The sequence below is a fragment of the Prunus avium genome, chromosome 4 (genome assembly GCF_965620075.1).
Source record: "Prunus avium chromosome 4, drPruAviu1.hap1.1, whole genome shotgun sequence".
Classification (NCBI taxonomy): Eukaryota; Viridiplantae; Streptophyta; class Magnoliopsida; order Rosales; family Rosaceae; genus Prunus; species Prunus avium.
The window spans coordinates 36,026,326-36,046,088 of NC_142287.1; the positions used below are offsets into that span (position 1 = coordinate 36,026,326).

General features: G+C 38.7%; 3 protein-coding genes and 1 non-coding gene across 7 annotated transcripts; 2 read left to right on the forward strand and 2 right to left on the reverse strand.

The window, feature by feature from the left end:
- Positions 1-553: 553 nt before the first annotated feature.
- Positions 554-4,806, reverse strand: LOC110757949 (Transducin/WD40 repeat-like superfamily protein). The gene is made up of 14 exons (XM_021959698.2): positions 4,434-4,806; positions 4,281-4,343; positions 3,941-3,993; positions 3,650-3,736; positions 3,412-3,485; positions 3,119-3,201; positions 2,682-2,788; positions 2,443-2,585; positions 2,319-2,366; positions 2,044-2,096; positions 1,854-1,938; positions 1,669-1,735; positions 1,457-1,567; positions 554-876 (listed from the first exon to the last, which is right to left on the reverse strand). Exons 1-14 carry the CDS (start codon positions 4,622-4,624, stop codon positions 764-766), a joined length of 1,278 nt encoding a protein of 425 aa, XP_021815390.1. The 5' UTR covers positions 4,625-4,806; the 3' UTR covers positions 554-763.
- A 70-nt stretch (positions 4,807-4,876) lies between these two features.
- On the forward strand, positions 4,877-4,948 carry TRNAD-GUC (transfer RNA aspartic acid (anticodon GUC)). The gene has a single exon. It is a non-coding gene; the product is annotated as a tRNA-Asp (tRNA).
- Positions 4,949-5,046: 98 nt separating this feature from the next.
- APC4 (Transducin/WD40 repeat-like superfamily protein) lies at positions 5,047-11,505 on the forward strand. Of its 2 annotated transcripts, XM_021959697.2 has the most exons (20): positions 5,048-5,222; positions 5,288-5,364; positions 5,455-5,566; positions 5,684-5,775; positions 5,870-5,953; positions 6,406-6,645; positions 6,792-6,872; positions 7,121-7,272; positions 7,530-7,690; positions 7,784-7,884; positions 7,992-8,066; positions 8,405-8,584; positions 8,948-9,033; positions 9,143-9,241; positions 9,577-9,681; positions 10,197-10,335; positions 10,486-10,710; positions 10,794-10,946; positions 11,083-11,164; positions 11,288-11,505. In XM_021959697.2, exons 2-20 carry the CDS (start codon positions 5,296-5,298, stop codon positions 11,380-11,382), a joined length of 2,331 nt encoding a protein of 776 aa, XP_021815389.1. In that variant the 5' UTR covers positions 5,048-5,222; positions 5,288-5,295; the 3' UTR covers positions 11,383-11,505. The 2 variants fall into 2 exon arrangements, with proteins under 2 accessions (XP_021815387.1, XP_021815389.1); XM_021959695.2 differs by having other exon boundaries at positions 5,047-5,222; positions 7,530-7,884.
- Positions 11,506-14,200: 2,695 nt separating this feature from the next.
- LOC110757966 (calmodulin-binding protein 60 B) lies at positions 14,201-19,232 on the reverse strand. Of its 3 annotated transcripts, none has more exons than XM_021959731.2 (9): positions 19,048-19,232; positions 18,581-18,730; positions 17,676-17,751; positions 17,453-17,511; positions 16,824-17,323; positions 16,572-16,732; positions 16,290-16,493; positions 15,626-15,860; positions 14,201-15,422 (listed from the first exon to the last, which is right to left on the reverse strand). In XM_021959731.2, exons 2-9 carry the CDS (start codon positions 18,691-18,693, stop codon positions 14,848-14,850), a joined length of 1,923 nt encoding a protein of 640 aa, XP_021815423.1. In that variant the 5' UTR covers positions 18,694-18,730; positions 19,048-19,232; the 3' UTR covers positions 14,201-14,847. The 3 variants fall into 3 exon arrangements, with proteins under 3 accessions (XP_021815423.1, XP_021815426.1, XP_021815425.1); XM_021959734.2 differs by having other exon boundaries at positions 16,824-17,317; positions 19,048-19,231; XM_021959733.2 differs by having other exon boundaries at positions 16,824-17,320; positions 19,048-19,231.
- Between the last annotated feature and the right edge of the window lie 531 nt (positions 19,233-19,763).

Sequence of the window (19,763 nt, forward strand, 5' to 3'; positions counted from 1 at the left end):
TATTGCTAACCTTTCCAACTTGAAGTCATGGCCTTTAAATTGCAAAATAATTTCCTTATCATGGGCTCGTTTAGAGGTCAATGTACAACAAATACGACTTGTCGTTGCATCGTCTTGTAAAAAAGTTTAGTAATATAATAATGATAGGTGTGTTTCAATTTAGTGTCGATACCAACCACTTCTTGTACATATGTGACACACATTAACATAGATGGACTTTATGTGGGTTTTATTATTATGAGAGATGTGATCGGAAATTTTGATATAAATAATTTTATCTTGTTAGCCACTGCAAGTTAGATGTTAAGTTTGTAAGCCGATAAATAATTAGATTAAAAGTCATTAGTAACCATTTAAAAGGAAAATTTACCATAAAAATATTATTATCACTAAGTATATCAACTATTAATTGTCTTTTAAAATGTGATCTTAAAAAATGATTGGTCAGATTTACTTTTATGTAGTTTTTGAATTTTAGGACCACTCAAAAAAGGGCAAAAATAAAACAAAACAAAACACGATTAACATAAAAATTAGTTCAGTCAGCAGAAGCTTCGAAGTCGAAATGTACGATACACCCATCAAAATTGAGCTCAAACAATTGTGTTTTACATATAGGTGCACTGATCTTGTTTGCAACCTTGTAATACAATTAATATACAACAATTAGGCAAATGATGCACAGGCCAAGCTGTAAATGTAACCGAAGCTCATAGGGATTATCGAGTGCACACTTCGTTGGACAGAAGCTATTGTAATACGACTAGGGATCTTGGTGCAGGTTATGGCTGTTATGATCATCACCGTCAATGTTAACATCATTCTCCACCACTGAAGCAACAGAGAAACTCCACACAGAAGCACAGTTTTCTTCACCTGCATAACCCAGGACAGTTAACCTCCTATTAGTACAATGACCTTTTGCTATGTTATGCAAGTTAAAAAGTTGGGCAGCTTAGATTAATACTCAGACAGGTTTCATGTTTCATATGAACCTTATCATGTATCTTCTTGTTATTTAAAGAGCCTGGGAAGTAAGATAGAGGGATGACCTAACACACTTTCTGATTCTTCATTCGTGGTTATCAACACCACAACAAGTATAATAGTATAGGGCACGCGAGTAGTATTTCATAAATTACAACACAACACCCACAAATTCATCCAAAAGTCTTTGCAAAGCAGGCATATAAGAAACTGAATTAAGCTCAAAGAACAGTCCTATCTGCCTCTTACTACCTTTTGGATCCGAATAATACAAACTAACTCCTAAGGAATGACCAGATCATGCACCCATAATCATGATTGAGATTGGGAAAAAAAAAGGTTGCGAAAATGACACACAAAAAAACACGATTAGCATAGGAGACTACAATTAGAAGGATATACAACGTAATTAATTGAAAATATCTCCAAACGAAGAAATTTGGTTTCAGCATAGGGTCATAGGAGCTACCACTTAAATGCAATTCCTCATTGCCATCATCAGGACCAACAAATCTTCGCTGCCCAGAAGAAGATGTAGCCATGGGCAGAAAAGGATGAAAAGAGAATCCGTTAACAGTATCTGCGTGGTGTAGAGAACAGAAGAACTTGTTAGGTAATAGAAGAGACTAAGTCATATTGAAGTAGCGTTCTCACATCTTTATAGGATACAAAATGAATTACCCAATGCAGCTTGGAAGCCTGATACCCATTGTCCAGTTTGAAGATCATAGATATGAACAATACCGTCCTGAAACCGAAATGCACAAAATAAGCAGATAAGTAACAAATCAATATAAACTAGGGTTTTGACTTGGTTGTGGCATAACATCTGGACATTGAAGCATAGTTTAAAGCTAAGGCGCTACCTGGCCACCTGTACAAAGATGTCGGCCGAGTGGGTCAATATCAAACAGAATTCGCTGGTTGGTATCTTCTGATGACCTGTATAACCTAATTCCAAGGTGCAAATAAAATAATGTAAGCAAAAAAGATTTTCAATGTACAGAATACTTGATAACTTTCTAAATTAGAGAAAATAATAAAAAAGAATCTTACTTGTACACAACATCAACAGCTTTGCGCATATCCCAGCATAGTATATAAGGATCCTTCAAGTAAAATTTATGTAAGCCAATGAAAATCACATTTAAAATAGAAAGCAAGAGCATATGCTAATATATTAATAAAACACTTCAAAAAATTTACTCGCATCATAAACTGACAGTTGTTATAGAGAACTTGTTTACTGCATTTCAAATAATCAAGCCAATGCCAAAATATGATAAAATTAAACAACCAACCAAAAAAATCGAACACATGAAGCTATTTACCTTCCGGCCTCCAGTATATAAATAATTTCCATCCTTTGAAAACTGGACCTGAAAGGAAAATGATTTTGATCATCTGTTGAAGTTGTGATCAAAGTGAAATGAACAATAAGGAATGCTGACTTACATGTGTAATCCCACCTTCATGACCATGCAATACATATAAGAGTTCCATATTATCTTCTCTATATATTGCAGCAGTCTTGCTGTAAGAACCTATAGCTAGCATTCCACTATGGGTTGGACAAAAAGCCATTGCAGACATTATACCTGTCCACAATAAAAATGCTGAGGATTGTGCACTTGCATAACTTCTTTTAATTTGTCATCGGAACTTCTATATAAAGCTAAACTGATAACACGTACCAGTTTGGCCTTCTTTGTTTCCTTGAACAGTTGAATACTGTTCAAAATCCCTACCAGGACGATGTAAATCAAACACCCTAACAGATTTGTTGTATCCAGCAAAAATCCTACAAAACAATTGAAGAATACGATGCTTTTAAATCTTCTGTCAAATTTGCAGAAACACAGGGGAGTGAATATTATGAGTTAGAGGCAATTATAGAGCCATTTCCAAATGGTGTCTTACAGTTATATCACAGTTCATTCTAAGAACTTACATGTGTAGTGTCCAATATTGAAATCCAGGATTCGATGTCCATTTAAATTCCACAAAATTTCTACTCTCAAACATGAAAGTAATAATACAAAAAATGAAGCACAAAACATGTGATTAAATTGTATAACCTTTGAAAAAGGAAAAATAGAAAGAAAGAAAAAAAGCAGAAGATCTTGCTTACTTCGTTCCAGTGGGATTAAAGGCAATTGAAAAGGCAGCTGTGATTTCATCCACAGCATCATAAGCACGATATGTGCAACGTAGCTGCAATTTTAAGCCAAAGAAAATGGAGTTAATGAAATACACAAATATTGAATCCCCAAATACATATCAGAACTTCATATACAAGGGAACAGAGTGATCTAAACATGGAATAGCCGAATTGTATATGTTGCAATGACATATCAAGTGGTAAACTTTACAAAGATACTAATTTTATTTGCATAATGAAGACTTGCAATAATGAGCCAGCACCTGCCCAGAAGAAGCATCCCAAAGATGAATTGGATGGTCACGAGATGTTGTTGCAAAAACACTGGTAACTGGGTCTGCAAATGCCAACCAAGATTCCAAATCAAGCTTTAGCTTAGAGTATTACATCATCCGCTATAAAATATATATTTTGAAATATCAAATGGAGATTCTCATTGTCATAATAATAATAATAGGATAAACTTAACAGGTTCTCCCCATGACAGAGTTACAAAGATACCTGAAGCAGACATGTATGGGTACCAACAGAAGTCATATACGGACTCTCCCTCATTCACAACACAGTTTGCAGCATAGGAATCTGCAGCTGAAGAGTAAAAACATAAAAGCTTAAAAAGGATGACTTCACTTAGATGCAAATACAAACTAATCAAAGCTAGCTCGACAATGAAGACTTTCATTCTCAAATAATACCAAGCAAAAACTTTTATTCTTTTCATGAGAATATATTCTAATATTAGTACATAATATAATAAAATTTTAGACTAATATCTTCTGAAAGCGAACTTACCTTCATCAGCAGCTACAGAACACGCGTTAACATTATCACTCCCATAATCTGGTCTGGTTAAGAAGCAAACAAGAGTATAGTTAGCAAAACTTGTTTTTGTCCAATATAAAGCTAGCAGTAGTGGACACCATTGTTTGCAATTTGAGAAAGTTGGTTTTTTTAATTGCATTTTGAGTAGTTATAAAGGCAAGAAAGTAAAACCGAAATTTTTTTTTTTTTTGGTAACTAAAAAACCGAAAATTGTTACCCAAACCAAATGGCACTGCTTTACTCAAATACAATTTACATTGCCCTTTTGTACTCTCCACAATCCACACAATGCAATCAATGGAAAACTTACAATGCGAAAACACGAAGCATATTGTCCTCGGAACTGGTAAGAAAGCACGACCCATCTGGAGACCTAAACCCAAAAAATTAAATACAAAATCAAAAACCAAAATTTGGAAAGAAAACAAAAGAATGAGAAAGCAAGGGTTGGTGCAACATGTACCATTTGACGCCCTTGAGAAAGTTGTTGGGGTTTGGAGAAGCTCTGAACTGGTGGCAGAAGTGGTAGGTTCTCTGTGGAGGAACATCGAACCGAATCGCAGGCCAAGCGTAGTCTTGCTCCGTTGGGTTTTCGGTAATTTCTGTGTCTGGGTTGGGCGAATGGGGTTGGCGACGCTGCTCTTCTTCTCCCATTGCTTCAGCTTGAGCTTAAGCCTCAGTGATCAACTGCGTTAGCTACTTGGCTTTAGGCTGTATTTGGTCTTGCCGCCAAAAATAGGGTCCGCAGCTTCAGTTTGAAGCTGGGTCGTGACTTGTGCCCAGCCTCAAATTTAGCAGAGACTCATTTTTGGGCTTCAGTAGAAGAAACGAAACACAAGGCGAAAGAAATTCTTAAACAAGTTCTTAGCTGTGAAATATCTGTTTTCAATCTATATCATCAATAGAGTCGTTGTAGTATAGTGGTAAGTATTCCCGCCTGTCACGCGGGTGACCCGGGTTCGATCCCCGGCAACGGCGTTTTTTTCTTGATTAATTTTTTGTTTTTGGACATTTGATCTGAATTTTTCGATTTCCACGGCCTTCGGTTCAGGGCCTCGGGCTTTATAACCCAAAAAGAAAAAAGCCCGCCCTCATTTTCAATCTCTTTCTCTCTCTCTCTCTCACAACTCACGTCCCCCTCTCTCTTCACTCTTCACTGATCAGAGTTCACCGCTCAGTCAGATATCATCTTCTTCTTCTCTAAACGGCACCGTTTCTGCTCCCATTCATTCTGGTGCTATCAAGATTTAAGGTTCTGTAATTTTGTAGCGTCTCTTAGCAAGCAAACTGCGGTTCACTGACTTTTTCTGTGTGCAGATTTTGCCATGGAAACTGATGAGGCTCAACGAGTGCTTCCCTTTCAGCTTCAGTTCGATAAGCCAGTTGCCTCTCAGGTTTCTTTTACAATTTCTCAATAAAATCCCCAATGTATATGTGGCAGCGTGCCAAATTCGGTCTTTGTAACTTTGAATTTTGAATGGCAGACTAAAATTGCAGAATGGAACCCCGAGAAGGATTTGCTGGCTATGGTAACTGAAGACTCCAAGATTTTGCTGCACCGTTTTAATTGGCAGAGGTTGTGGACAGTCTCTCCCGGTATCTCTCTCTCTCTCTCTCTCTCTCTCTCTGATTTTATGTTATGCTCGTCTTGAGTGCTTTGAGTGTGAGCTTAGTGATACTTTTTTTTCTTTTCCATTTCTGAATTTTGACTAGGAAAGAGCATAACATCATTATGTTGGCGTCCGGATGGTAAAGCAATTGCTGTTGGGCTTGAAGATGGAACAGTTTCATTGCACGATGTTGAAGTAAGTAGCATAAACATTTTTTACGATATGAAGGTATAACCTATGCTTTTCTATTTTTTTGCCTCTTCATTTATGATTTTTTAATGCAAGGCAGAATGGAAAGTTGCTGAGAAGCTTAAAATCCCATGGTGTTGCTGTTGTTTCTCTTAACTGGGAGGAGGATGGACAGATGACTAAAGTATGTCGTTATCGATCTAATTGTAGGCCATGCACCAATTTGAGTTTAGTGGGTGAAAATCACTTTTTTTTTATTTACTTTAACTTTTTTGTGGGTGTTAAATTTCAGCCAGAAATATATCTCTTCTTACAAAACTTTTGCCTGGATGTTTAACTATGCTCTTGCTTCCCTATTTACTCGCTAACTTTTTTGAACTTCTGACGTTTCATTATACTTTAGAAATTTGAGATTAGAGTTTATTTACGAAAAAATATATATCAAATTTATGACATAACAATAATAATCTGACTCTATTTCTGATATAATTTTTATAGAAGCTTTCTGGAATCATCTTTGTTAGTATTTTTCCTCTAAATTTTTTTTTGGGTGGGTGGGGAAGGAGGGAGATGAGTTTGTTTTTGAGTGGCAATGTATGGTCTCATTTCAATCCATTTCTTGAAAACTAATTTCAGGATGAGCAGGGCAGCATATCGACATATGAAGACCGTACTCCTCATTTCTTCCCACCTCCTCCAAGAGTTCCACGGATGCCTGGACTGGTATCTGGAGATACTGGTTTTATAGATGATAGTGAAGATTCATTTCGAGAGCTGTCAAATTCTTCACAGCAACGATTTAATATCCTCTGTAGTGGGGACAAAGATGGATTCATTTGCTTCAGCATATTTGGGATTTTCCCAATAGGGAAAATTGTAAGTTGTAACATCTGAAGCATTCTTAAAAAGTGATGCGGTTGATAATGCTTTATTATGTTAAACTACTTATTTCAGTTTATGTGTGGTATATCACTTAACTGCCTCTGTTATCTTTAATTTTTAACGCACTTGCAATGTGCCAGAACATACACAACTTCTGTGTTCCTACTCCGCTTATGGATACAAAAGCTGAGTGCAGACTTCAGAATGCTTCTGTTCACAAGGTACATTCATCCTTATTTCAGTTTAATACTTCTGCATATGGGGAAAAGTTGATGGCAAAGTTACTGTCATGGAAGATTTCTTTCTGTTAGGATTTTTCCATTTCCTAATGCTATCATAATTTCCAGTTTTACCTTTTATTTTATTTTATTTCACTTCAATGTCATATGCTTCATTTTTGAAGCTTTTCGCAGGTCAATAGAAAACTACTTTACCAGATCAAGCTGATGTTGTTACATGTTGTCATTAGGTTGCTTTGTCAAAAGATCTTTGTCATTTGATAGTCATATGTTCAGGAGAATTGAGAGAAGATAGGAAAGAATCAGAAAACAGGTCAATGACTCAACATGGTGTGCGTGGCTTACACTGCACAGTGCTTGATACATCTATATTTTGGAAGAGGTAGCTTTCTTATAAAAACCAGGATACCACATATTGCTAGTCTCTATCATCTCTATCATCTCATTCTTTTTATCTTTTTGTTCACTGTTTCAATGCTCACCAATATCTGCTCTAGATGTAAAGTTTTGGGCTCCGACATCAGTTTAGATGTAGTTGACATAGTCATGCTTATTATTGCACCCTGTTTATGTTTTCTACTCAACTGTTGATTTCCCTTCTGCATTTATAAAGTTTTATGACTGTCTTTCTCATTGTAGGAAAAATGAGCTTCACCAAGTGGCACAACAAGCTTCTAACATTGAGGAATTGGTTGAGGTTATTCGGGCATCACTTTCAGTTATGCATAAGCAATGGTCTGACGCTATGCACACTTTTCATGAAAAGTTTGATTCTCTTTCTAATCTGATTATTGACAATGGTAACTTCTCAATGACTCTGTATCTGTCTTTCTTGATTCAATTCTTGCTTATTTTAGTTTTCCATTCATACATTTCCTACCATTTGTATGTAGGGCTGGACTCTTGTCCCCAAGAAGAGTTTTTGAGTCTTTTAGGTGGTGCAAGGACTAGTCCAGCAGTTCATCAATTTCTAGTTAACTCTCTTGGTGAAGTGGTATGCTTAGTCCTATATAGAAACCTCTTTTGACATTAGCATTTAGTGATATGCTTAAAAAGTGTACATGAGAGCATAGTGGATTCAACAAGTGTATTTACTAATAGGGTGTGAAGAGAGTGTCAAAGGCTGTTTGTGGAGCCGGGAAAGAACTTCAGCTTATTGTCCTAAATCATCTCCAGGTGCGTTATTGTTAGCTCTTGCTGTTGATGCAATAGTTTCCTGTTAGGAGCAATTGATTTTTGTTCCACTTTCTGTTGGTATCATCTTATACAAAAAGGTACATCACTTAATAGTTCCCTGATCAGGATCTATATTAAAGTACAATGCTTCTCATACATGGATATGAAACTGATGGAAGTATGAAATATTATTTACCTTTTTTTAAAGTTCACAATTTGATCCATGTTTATGTTTACAGAAGTAGTAAACCTGCTGCCTAATATATACGATCCTGTTTTCTAATGTTCCTTCTATCAAAGGGTTTGGGTGCAAACTAAACATAACTGCCTTTTTCCAGCCTGCTGCAGAAATTATTGCATTCAGGATGGGCGAACTAAGAGGACTTTCAAGATGGCGAGCAAGATATCAGGGTATTGGTTTGGATGAGGCACTCATCAATAATGCAACAGAGAAAGCTGGAATGATACTTATACAAGTAGAACGATTTATTAGGGTGCTTTCAACTGTGGTGCAGCAGGTTTGTTTGCATCTTAAAAACTCGTTTATTTTAGAATGTTCTCAGATGGAGAATAAATATTGCTTGTATAACTATATGCATGTTCTAGCAGATTTCCTACTTTTCTTTTCCTTCACTGTTGCCAACTATATTTGCTACATAGGCTGTAGTCAGAAATGATAGTTGCTCGGATATCTTAACTAAGATGATTTTCTGTTAATTTAGATAAATTGGTATTTAACTCCAAAAAGCCACCTGAACTTTTAAGAAGACTAATATTAGAAATAACTGAAGAAGTATAATAATTCAGGCAGTTTGATGATTGTGTTCTGTACAAAATGAAAAGTTTCTTAATTTCTGAAATTCTGACGTATTTTCTTTCAGTTTTCAAATTTCTTCAACTGGCTGTTGAAATGTATAAAGTTACTTATGTCAGAACCTAGTGATCATCATCTTCTACTGTACAATAGGTCTGTGCCACATATTCTTCTTTGTTTCATCTGGCTACCAGATATATTCTTTAACTCACAACATAACACTTTGGCATATTCTTTAACTCACAACATAACACTTTGGCAGTGAACTTGTTGTTATATTCTTGAAGTTTTTATACGATCAAGATCCTGTGAAGCAGTTGCTGGAAGCATCAGAAGCCGATGACCATATTGAAGTTGGTTTGTAAGTTGTTTTTAAATTACAATGACAGACAATCTAGTCTATAGTACAACCATTTTCTCAATTGGTATATTCTATCATTTAGTATCTTTTATGCATAACATAGTTATGGCTTATCTGTAGCCATCTATTTTGTATAGCTGCAGATGGTTTGATATCTAATATCCTTATTGCCTGCAGACCACATCCAAGTTAAAAACACCAGATATTTTGTGCACATCTGTATACATGCATGTGCATATGAAGAATGGACATGTGTGCTTGCATGTTGGCAATTGTGCAAGTATATGGATTCTCATATTAAATCTCTAAACAATATGAAGTTGCCTTGTTTTCAGGGAGACAATGCAGAGAGTTAAAGAATTAGTTCAGTTTGGGGGATTTTCAGATTTTGAATATCTGCAAAGGACATTAGCCAAGGAATTTCAACAGGTGGAGTCTAGGTACGTAGATGGTTGGTGAATAAGTTCAGTTTGGGAGATTTCCATGCCCTCATCTATAAATTTTGCCATGGAACCTGCAGTCTCATAAATTGACATGCTTCCATTCCTCAAAATGTAACCATATCATTATTTACTGTTAAAGGAAAATGTTAATCTTTTGTGAGCTCTCTGACAGAGATCAGAGAAATATTGCTTTAATGATTTCAAATCACCATTCCTGTTTTTAGTGGTTCTAGTTATCATATTTCTTTTTTCTTTTACTGCAGCCGGTAAACTTAACTTAATTACTTCAGTCACCATGAAAGTATAAATTTGTTTATTCTTTACTCCAAAACTTTCCCAAGTAATGTGAAATGAAAATGAGATCCTGCTTGATTAACTTAACACCGAGTCATTGACAAAGACAAGCAAGTGGGCGTGCACACACTCACATATAAGCATGTATACATACAGTCTTCTTTGAATAGTACGTGCTTTTTCTATTTGAACTTACAGATGCCCCCTTGTTCTTTTAGTTTTAAGGAGGCTTTTCTGATGCCTTTTACTACAATTTCAAGAAAGATACTGTGCGGGGATTTATTGCCGCTTTGCCCTCTTCCACCTTCGTCAGCATCTTTGTCTTCCACCATTCCGATGTCAGTATCGTATTACGAGGTAATTATTGTTTTTGCAATTAAGGATGTTTTTAACATGTGTGATCAACCGGCAAATTGTTCTATTATTCAGAAAAGTCAAAAAGGGATTCCAATACTTAAAATTCACTATCAATGACATTAACTCTTTGTTTTCTTTCATACTCCATAGGATGCCTCCCAATCCGTCTCTTCTCATCAGAGTCAACACATGCTTCTTGATTACATATCTTTCCAAATACCAGATGATTCTTTCTCTGGAGTTTCGAATTGTATAGGCATAGTGAGGGGGTTTATGCATGACTCGATCAGTGTAAAGAGGGGTTATACTTCACTAGAAGCTGTATTATTGTGTGTCCCTGGTGGTTATTGCTGTGCCGATCTTTCCTTATATAAGGTAAAGACCTAAGTTACCATGTGCAGTCATCTCAATTTTTGTTTTTTGGAAGGTCACTTAAAGTGCTTTATAATATATAACAGGAAAGTCAGATTGTTCTGTTATTGAATGAAACAACTGCCACTTCTGAAAGTTCTGGAAATGCTTCTATGATGATTGTGCAAGCAAATGACCTTCCATTTGTATCTATCTCAAGATCCACTGGTCTAAACTACTGGAAGTTGCATCAACTAGAGGTAATTCTAATCTTTGCTCCCTCACACATTCATTGTATTAAATTACTTAATATAAAAAAAATTCCGTGACTCCCGATCTCTCTGTTCGCATGTTGCTCTGTGGTATATGATACTTTTCTAAAACATGTACATATAGGACTCTGTCGTTCACTTGCAAATGGAGAATGAGAAGGTTCGCAGTATACCTCACTCTGTTATTGCTCCACTGGCAGTCAGTTGTAAGTTCTTAAAATTGTTTCTGAGTTCAAATCAACAAGTTCTATCACTTGTGTCTCCAACATGGGAATTGTGTGTGTTTTTGTTTTTGTTTTTTGAAATATCGGCTGAATTTGTTGTAACAGCATCAAGAGGCGTGGCTTGTGTTTTTGCTGCAAGAAAACGTGCCTTGGTCTACATTCTGGAGGAAGATGAAGACGAAGTCTCAGATGCAGAATGATTTGTATATATAAATTAATTTCTCACTCACTCTCCTTGGACAAATTTGTTTGTTTTACATTCTCTTCCTCGGCGTGTATCATAATTTTGTTCTCGCAAACAAATGTGTTTTACATTTTGTTTCTAGAGCATGTGTCATAATTATTTTTCTCTCGTAATTACAGTTTGTCAATATAAAATAGAGAACTGAAAATTGGGCTTTTATTGTCGAACAAAACTAAACAAATTGTAGGTTGCTTTTTTGGTACGAGTAACATCCGAATTTCTTAATCAAGTTTCGTGTTGTAAACTCAATTTAACAAAATACCTTCTACCAAAAAAGAGAAAAAGAACGAAGCTTTGATGATCATGAAAAATAAGATGAAATGTCTATCGCCATATGTTTGTACAATATCTGGCCAAGCATTTCCAAGTATTTCCAAGCTAATCCAAGCAAAGGGAAGGGAGTCCCACATCGACAAAACACAAGAGAAGGGGACTCTCCCTTCCCTATAAAAGAAGACCCCTCTCCTTCAAAGGAGGGAGAGGAAGAAAGAGGTTGGGCAGGCTACTAGGGCCTCATGGGCTTACCCATGAGACCATTTACAAGCCCACGAATTTTCGGCCATCAGCCAGATCATCTGTCTTCGGCCATCAGCCTTCGGCATCTGCCCTCAGCCTTCGGTATTCTTCCTCTTCCCCTTGGGTCTAACCCTATGTACAATGTATACACACATTATTATAATGAGAACATACTTCTCTGTGGACGTAGCCCATTATTCGGGTGAACCACGTACATTTGTCTTCTGTATGCATGTCTATTTATTTACCGATTGCTCTTACATACTGAGGGTCCTCACCCTCAACATCCACCTCATCTTTAAGTTGGCCTACATACTACCTGTCTAGTTTTAGCGCAAATAGATTGGCGCCGTCTGTGGGAAACAACACAAAACGCTATGTCGTTCTCCTTCACGAGTGCTCTCGGCACCCTTTTTGAGCCATGCCCTCGGAACCTCCTACCATCTGCCTTCGGCCTTCGGCACCCATCATCATTTGGCGCGTGCGATGTCTTCACATCCCCCCAATAATTCGGCATCTGCCTTTGACCTTCGGCACCCATCATCATTCGGCGCGTGCGATGTCTTCACATCCCCCCAATGATTCGGCATCTGCCTTCGGCTTTCGGCACCCATCATCATTTGGCGCGTACGATGTCTTCACATCCCCCCAATGATTCGGCACCCATCATCATTTGGCGCGTGCGATGTCTTCACATCCCCCCAATGATTCGGCATCTGCCTTTGGCCTTCGGCACCCATCATCATTCGGCGCGTGCGATGTCTTCACATCCCCTCAATGATTCGGCATCTGCCTTTGGCCTTCGGCACCCATCATCATTCGGCGTGTGCGATGTCTTCACATCCCCCCAATGATTCGGCATCTGCCTTTGGCCTTCGGCACCCATCATCATTCGGCGCGTGCGATGTCTTCACATCCCCCCAATGATTCGGCATCTGCCTTCGGCCTTCGGCACCCATCATCATTTGGCGCGTGCGATGTCTTCACATCCCCCCAATGATTCGGCATCAGCATCAGCCTTCGGCCATCAGCTTCGGCCATCAGCTTCAGCCATCAGCTTCAGCCATCAGCTTCAGCCATCAGCCTTCGGCCATCAGCATCAGCCTTCAGCCATGCCGAACGGCACCTTCTAGGAGACACTTCTCCAGCGCCTTTTCTCAAAGCCATCAGCCTTCGGCCATCAGCTTCGGCCATCAGCTTCGGCCATCAGCATCAGCCTTCAGCCATGCCGAACGGCACCTTCTAGGAGACACTTCTCCAGCGCCTTTTCTCAAAGCCATCAGCCTTTGGCCATCAGCTTCGGCCATCAGCTTCAGCCTTCGGCCATCAGCATCAGCCTTCAGCCATGCCGAACGGCACCTTCTAGGAGACACTTCTCCAGCGCATTTTCTCAAAGCCATCAGCCTTCGGCCATCAGCTTCGGCCATCAGTTTCAGCCTTCGGCCATCAGCCTTCGGCCATCAGCATCAGCCTTCAGCCATGCCGAACGGCACCTTCTAGGAGACACTTCTCCAGCGCCTTTTCTCAAAGCCATCAGCCTTCGGCCATCAGCCTTCGGCCATCAGCTTCAGCCTTCGGCCATCAGCTTCGGCCATCAGCCTGCTGAAGAATGAGCTGAAGCAATGCTTGGCCAGTGCATTAATGACTACAAGTCCCCAATCAAGAAGTACCTCCTTAATCGGGAACTTGGGGGACTCCTGTTTGTACAATATCTGGCCAAGCATTTCCAAGCATTTCCAAGCTAATCCAAGCAAAGGGAAGGGAGTCCCACATCGACAAAACACAAGAGAAGGGGACTCTCCCTTCCCTATAAAAGAATACCCCTCTCCTTCAAAGGAGGGAGAGGAAGAAAGAGGTTGGGCAGGCTACTAGGGCCTCATGGGCTTACCCATGAGCCCATTTACAAGCCCACGAATCTTCGGCCATCAGCTAGATCATCTGCCTTCGGCCATCAGCCTTCGGCATCTGCAGCCTTCGGCATCTGCCCTCAGCCTTCGGTATTCTTCCTCTTCCCCTTGGGTCTAACCCTATGTACAATGTATACACACATTATTATAATGAGAACATACTTCTCTGTGGACGTAGCCCATTATTCGGGTGAACCACGTACATTTGTCTTCTGTATGCATGTCCATTTATTTACCGATTGCTCTTACATACTGAGGGTCCTCACCCTCAACATCCACCTCATCTTTAAGTTGGCCTACATACTACCTGTCTAGTTTTAGCGCAAACACCATACATTCTTGAAAAACAAATAAATCAACATAAAGCTTCTTATTGCTGATGAAATGTGAAAACATGAAACGATCATCCAATAATTTTAATTATTAATCTAGAACTACAAAGCAACACAAAACGCACATTAGTCGTGTCAGATCGCCACTAACACAAATTAACGGCATGATAAAAGTTCAGCATACTAGCAAATGACTGTAGAACTCGCCTACCCTCATACTATCATAATCACTTACAAATGTAAACAAGAAAAAACCTTCGCCGACTCTCTAGTTATACAGGAAAGTTTCCCCTCCGAAATGCTATTCTCAGATTAGCAAAGGCCTTCAGTTGAAACAGCTCAACTCCTGTTGGTTTCAGAACTTGCAGGCAAGAATGTTGTTTTATGTTGCCAGCAGTAAAACACAACTGTAAAAGCAGGTGTCAATAGAAGACATAAGCTTACTGTACACGAACTGTACAAGCAGAGCGGTCCCAAGAATGTCAGGCTTGTATTCCAAGAAACAGCAGGACAGCTAGAACTTAAGGTTTTATCCATTGATATCCGCCCACAACCATAGTCCTCCATTGTGTTAGAAGCTGCAGCATGACAGGAATCAGGGAGGCAGGGAAGACGAAAGCCTAGAGACACCAAAATCCGATCAGCTTTGCCTCGTACAAGTCATATTTATGAATCATCCAACTCAACTAGCTGTGCCCGTCTCTCAGCAGCCTTCTTTCTGATGAATATGCCCCATCTAAGGGCTGCCTTGAGCTTGAGCCAGCCAACAACAGCTTTTCCAGATGAACGACTGCGATCATCATCAATACTGTAGTTCACTGGTGGAGTGGGGATGTATGCTGTGGAATAAGGATAATTGTCTTCAGTAACGTTCATGGAGGCATGTCCGTAACCGTGACCATGACTGTGACCTTGACCACCCATGTTAAAGAAACGAAGTAGATGCTGCATATCTTCATTTTCAAGCATCTCATGGCTCCTCATACGAATTTCTTCCTCTGGAAAGAGGTCCTCAACTCCCCTATAAGAAGTAAGATTGGGTGTACCAATATTCTGGAACCCTGATGTGGATGACTGTGGTGGACCAAGGGCAAGCATGTTTTCATTTCTTTGAAAATGAGCCTGGTTTGAAGTGCTAGGCAACTGATTCTGTAGAGGAAATGCCAAGCCATCAAGCTGAATGGGAGCACTGAGATTTACGTTCTGTGTTGAGAATCTGGTAGCCATGCCATCATTATAACCTAGAGAGATAGAGAGAGCATTCACAGACGTTAGAAACCACAGTTTAGCCGAAACACTCATAACAACAGTTTTTTCCTTTCATATTTCAGGGGATTTTAAAACACACACCTACACTTGAAAAAAAAAAAAACACAAGTTTTCAGGGCTAGTTAAAAGAATAATTGAATATGACCAATTTGTGCCAAAATTAAATATATATTACCTCCTACACTTAGGCCCGAGTCCATAATAGGCTGTTCTGCAGAAACTGAAACTGGAAGGCTAGGTAGGGTGAATTGATCAAAAGAGTTTGGATAATCTTGTGTGGCCAATGGAACCTCAGGTAGAGAAGCCTCTGGACTCTTCTGCTGCTTAAAGTTTAAAAGAGACTTTCCATCATACTCCATCACATGCATCCAGTTGTCATATGCCTTCTTCACCAAACCGTCCACGTAGACCTGAAAGAAACAAAACCATTCACAATTTTCTCAGATTCACCTTTTAGGCATAGTTTAGAAACTAAAGAATTCTTTTCTGGAAAATCTACTAACATATAAAAAGTATTGCTTTAACAGCCCCAATAAAACTTTGAGGGATCATGGCTAATTACTACTTTGCATCACTTCAGATACATTAACCATGTCAATCTCCTCTGGTGAAAGAGGGTTGTTTGTAAATAAAATAGAAAGTGCATATGGACTGGATTCCTTCAGTGCGAAAGAATTGCCCATTTGGACAAAACGGAGGCAACCTAATTGAGTTTAGTGGTTTACAACATTGCACTTTTAGTATCAGTTGTTATAAGAAGGAACACAAAACAATAAAATATATCAAATCCAGGCAGTATAAAATATACATGAAAAAAGAGAAACCAGAGGGTCACATACCTTCTGACTGTCCGAGAGTGAATCGGCAGAGTAAAATTGTTCATTGGTAATTAAGCCGCTCAACTCGTAGATATCGTTAAAAACAACGCCAACATTCCTTGCATCATCAGGATAGTAGACATAGAGTTTCCCACCTAGAAGACAGGTTTTTGCATGCTGTATAAGGACATCCCACATCTTATTCGACATGCCACTTCCAAGAATCTATGACAAATGGACAGGAAAATAATTAGGAACTGAAACTTCATTATCTGAACATGACAAACAATTCCACAATCTTACATTCCGCAATCTCTGCGAGTCTCTAACCACAAGACGTAGGAAGTCTTCAACTGTAACAATTCCAGCTTTATTCAGTCTCTTGTGGAATGAGCCATCTTTTCCAATTTTCTCCAATCTCCAGACCTCATCATGTAAAGCAGGTGGGTAGTGTTTCTTGTATACTGTAAAGCACACAAAACAAAACTGACCGTAGTGACTTTTTTTCAGCTAACAAACAAAGGAAACATGAAATAACACTAATTATGAACTCACATTCCCCACGGTGATCCTTAACAGTAAAGGCATCTGTTTTTGCTTCCCGTATACAAATGCCCTCGCAATAGCCTGAGGCAACTTTCAGTCCTAGCCTGAATTTTCTGCTTCTAATCCAGCTAGAGTTATCAGTAAATGTTAGCTCCCCTAGTGTTCCTACACCTTCCTTCAGAGTCACTTGCAGATCCCCAGTCAGAAGTGGCCTCTTTCCTTCACGCTCTTTCACCACATGGCTCTCAAATTCTTCTTGGGTCCAGTTATCATCATCCTCGTTGTTAAAATCACCTTCAAGCACAACAACATCTAGTTTCACCACAGACTCTGGGCCTGATGTCACAACCTGCTTTGTATTTGCATCAATCAAGACAACAGGGATTGCAGAACCCCACTCCCCTTCTACTTTTCCACCAGTAAAGAGAGGAAGAGACAACCTAGACCTAAAGTGCAGCTGCAAGTGTCTTCCATCAGGCCCTTCAATTTGTTTAGGAGAAGACCTGCTGCTTTTGAACGCATTAGAAGAACAAACTATTTATATGGAGGCATCAGAACTGCCTAAATAGACAAATGGAAACAACAGAGGATCGGAACCCATTAACAAATAAGGAGGAAAAGGGGGAAAGGGTTGATACCTTCCAGTAAGTTTGGCAGAGCCTAATTTTGCTAAAGCACGCTCCACCTCTTCACTAACCTGTTCAGCAGCGTTAAATAAATAAGAAACATCCAACAATGCTTTGCACACAAAATCCTTATATAAAAAGATCGAATACTGGTCATTAGACATTCATATAGAGACAGTTATATTAAGCTTTCAGAGAGAAGACAAAAGTCCACAAGAAAATTAAAATATCTTACAACTCTACGTAGAATCGGCTCCAATGACGAGCAAAGCTTTTGCAGACTATCCACCTTGAGAGCTTCAACAATTACACTGCATTAAGTTGAATATTATCAATAAACAACATTTTGAGTGCATTCATCATGCATAAGACATTCAATTTATTCCAGGCTTATATTCTTTGGTTTTTTTTTCTTCCTAAAAGTAGTTTTTTAAGTCCATCTCTAACAAATAAATAACATGAATCCACAACAATATAAGCCAAAAGTGATTAATTTCCAGATATTGTGCCCAACATAATCCCTAAGAGAATTAGATAACACAATGAAATTGTTGTGTTTAAGAATAAGAGAAGCATCAGACATCTGAAAAGAAACTGATAGAGTCATTAGACGACTTGTATGTCACAATTAGAGAAAATGTGTGCCACACTACGGGGCACCAACACTCTTTTCGCCTCCACAAGTAGAGAAAATGCGGACTTGTATGTCAGCCACCATCCCTTATGATAATAAATTAACTCCAGAACATTATAGTTGCCCCTAGCTGCGATATATGGGAAGTTGGGCATGAACACACATAAATTATAGAGTGAGCATGAATTAATTACATAGAAATGAGACCAAGACCTTTGAGGGGGAAAAAGCTTCTTAATCACAATTGCACTGTGAGTAAAAAGCTTCTTAATTGTACTTTTTACATATTATTCGCAACAATATAAATGAGTTTTGAGTTTCTATAGCACATTTATCAGTTCAACACTTCAAGTTCAAATATTTCTCACACACAACACAAAATTCTAACAGATTTCATATCCATTTTTACATTACAGCTAAATTACAAACAGAACACACCCAAACAATTAACAAATTACTTCAAATTAACTGGAAATCCAAGTTTTTTTAACCAAACAAAAAAGGACCTGGCTAGAGCAGGCCGTTTCCTATCTGGCTGCCCTTCTTCAGCTGAAGACGAATCCAAACCTCGCTTCTCCCTCGCCATACTATTCGATCTCTCCATGTACCTTGTCTGCATCTTCACCGTTCCCAAAACTAAACCTCCTGTTTGGTTGCTGAGAAAGTGGAAGAAACCAATCACACAAAATACACAAAACTTTCAAATCACTTAGAGCTAACGTTTAGTTTGACTTGAATTTTCCGTTCCCAGACGCAAACACACACCAATAAACAAACAAAAGTCAACAAAACGACTCGAATTTCTTTTCTTTCTTCCGTTTTCTGAGCAGCCAAACAAAATACGAAATCTGATCCAAAACACGAGTCGTTCTCTGCTTTATTCCATGTGTGATGTGTGGAATCAAATTGCATGAGAGGAAAAAGGAAAAGTAGGGAAAAAAAGCGAGCGGGAAAAAGTGAAAAAAAAACAAACCTGAGAGGGAGAGAATTGAGGAATCTGAGAAGTTTCGTCGAAGCGTCTGCGAATTTTCTCGCTCGTTAACGTCTTTGAAACAATTAAAAGAGAGAGAGAGGCTTTTTGTCCCAGTGTGCTGGGGGCTCACAGTGGCCCTCTTTTCTTTTCTTGTTTTCTTTTGCTCCAAACAGTGGCGAATCTCTCGCTGCTCCTTGGTCGGTGGCTGAGATCTTTTGCGAGCAGACAATCGGCCGATAAGGACCGTTGGATCCGTTGAAGTTTAGGAATCTTTTGAAATTTTTAATGATTGGCCACGTGAGTCTTCGGGTGTGCTTGCGTGTGTTTGTATGGAGAAAAAGTGTGTGCTTTGGCGATTGTAGCCGTCTAATTTAAATTTTTTTTTTTTCCAAAAATAAACGAGTATTAAAAGAAAATTAAGAAATGAGTGATGAAGAAAGTCAAGCATGCTTAAGGAATCAAACTGCAATTTTTCTTCCTACTAATCTGACACGAACGAGCACCAAAACTTCTGGTATTTACTATTTCAATCTGTTTACCTGCTAAGCAACTTCATTTTATGATTAGGACATTTCTTTCGGGTTATGCGTAATGAATGAGTTCTTTCCTTTCCATCTGACTTGAGAAATTCTTCCAGTGACTATCACACCACCGTGTGATATTACAATTCCCTTGTATTATAATACGTGTATTTATTATTATTAATACGTGTGTGA

Coding starts and splice junctions, on each gene's coding strand:
- LOC110757949 (XM_021959698.2), bottom strand. CDS start 4,624: ATGGGAGAAGAAGAGCAGCGTCGCCAACCCCATTCGCCCAACCCAGAC. Junction 1,939..2,043: donor GCTGTTGATGTTGTGTACAA/GTAAGATTCTTT, acceptor CCTTGGAATTAG/GTTATACAGGTCATCAGAAG. Junction 1,568..1,668: donor AGGCTTCCAAGCTGCATTGG/GTAATTCATTTT, acceptor TACACCACGCAG/ATACTGTTAACGGATTCTCT.
- APC4 (XM_021959695.2), top strand. CDS start 5,296: ATGGAAACTGATGAGGCTCAACGAGTGCTTCCCTTTCAGCTTCAGTTC. Junction 9,034..9,142: donor CATCTTCTACTGTACAATAG/GTCTGTGCCACA, acceptor ACACTTTGGCAG/TGAACTTGTTGTTATATTCT. Junction 10,947..11,082: donor GGAAGTTGCATCAACTAGAG/GTAATTCTAATC, acceptor ATGTACATATAG/GACTCTGTCGTTCACTTGCA.
- LOC110757966 (XM_021959731.2), bottom strand. CDS start 18,693: ATGCAGACAAGGTACATGGAGAGATCGAATAGTATGGCGAGGGAGAAG. Junction 16,733..16,823: donor TAAGGATCACCGTGGGGAAT/GTGAGTTCATAA, acceptor TGTGCTTTACAG/TATACAAGAAACACTACCCA. Junction 15,423..15,625: donor CTCGGGCCTAAGTGTAGGAG/GTAATATATATT, acceptor CTATCTCTCTAG/GTTATAATGATGGCATGGCT.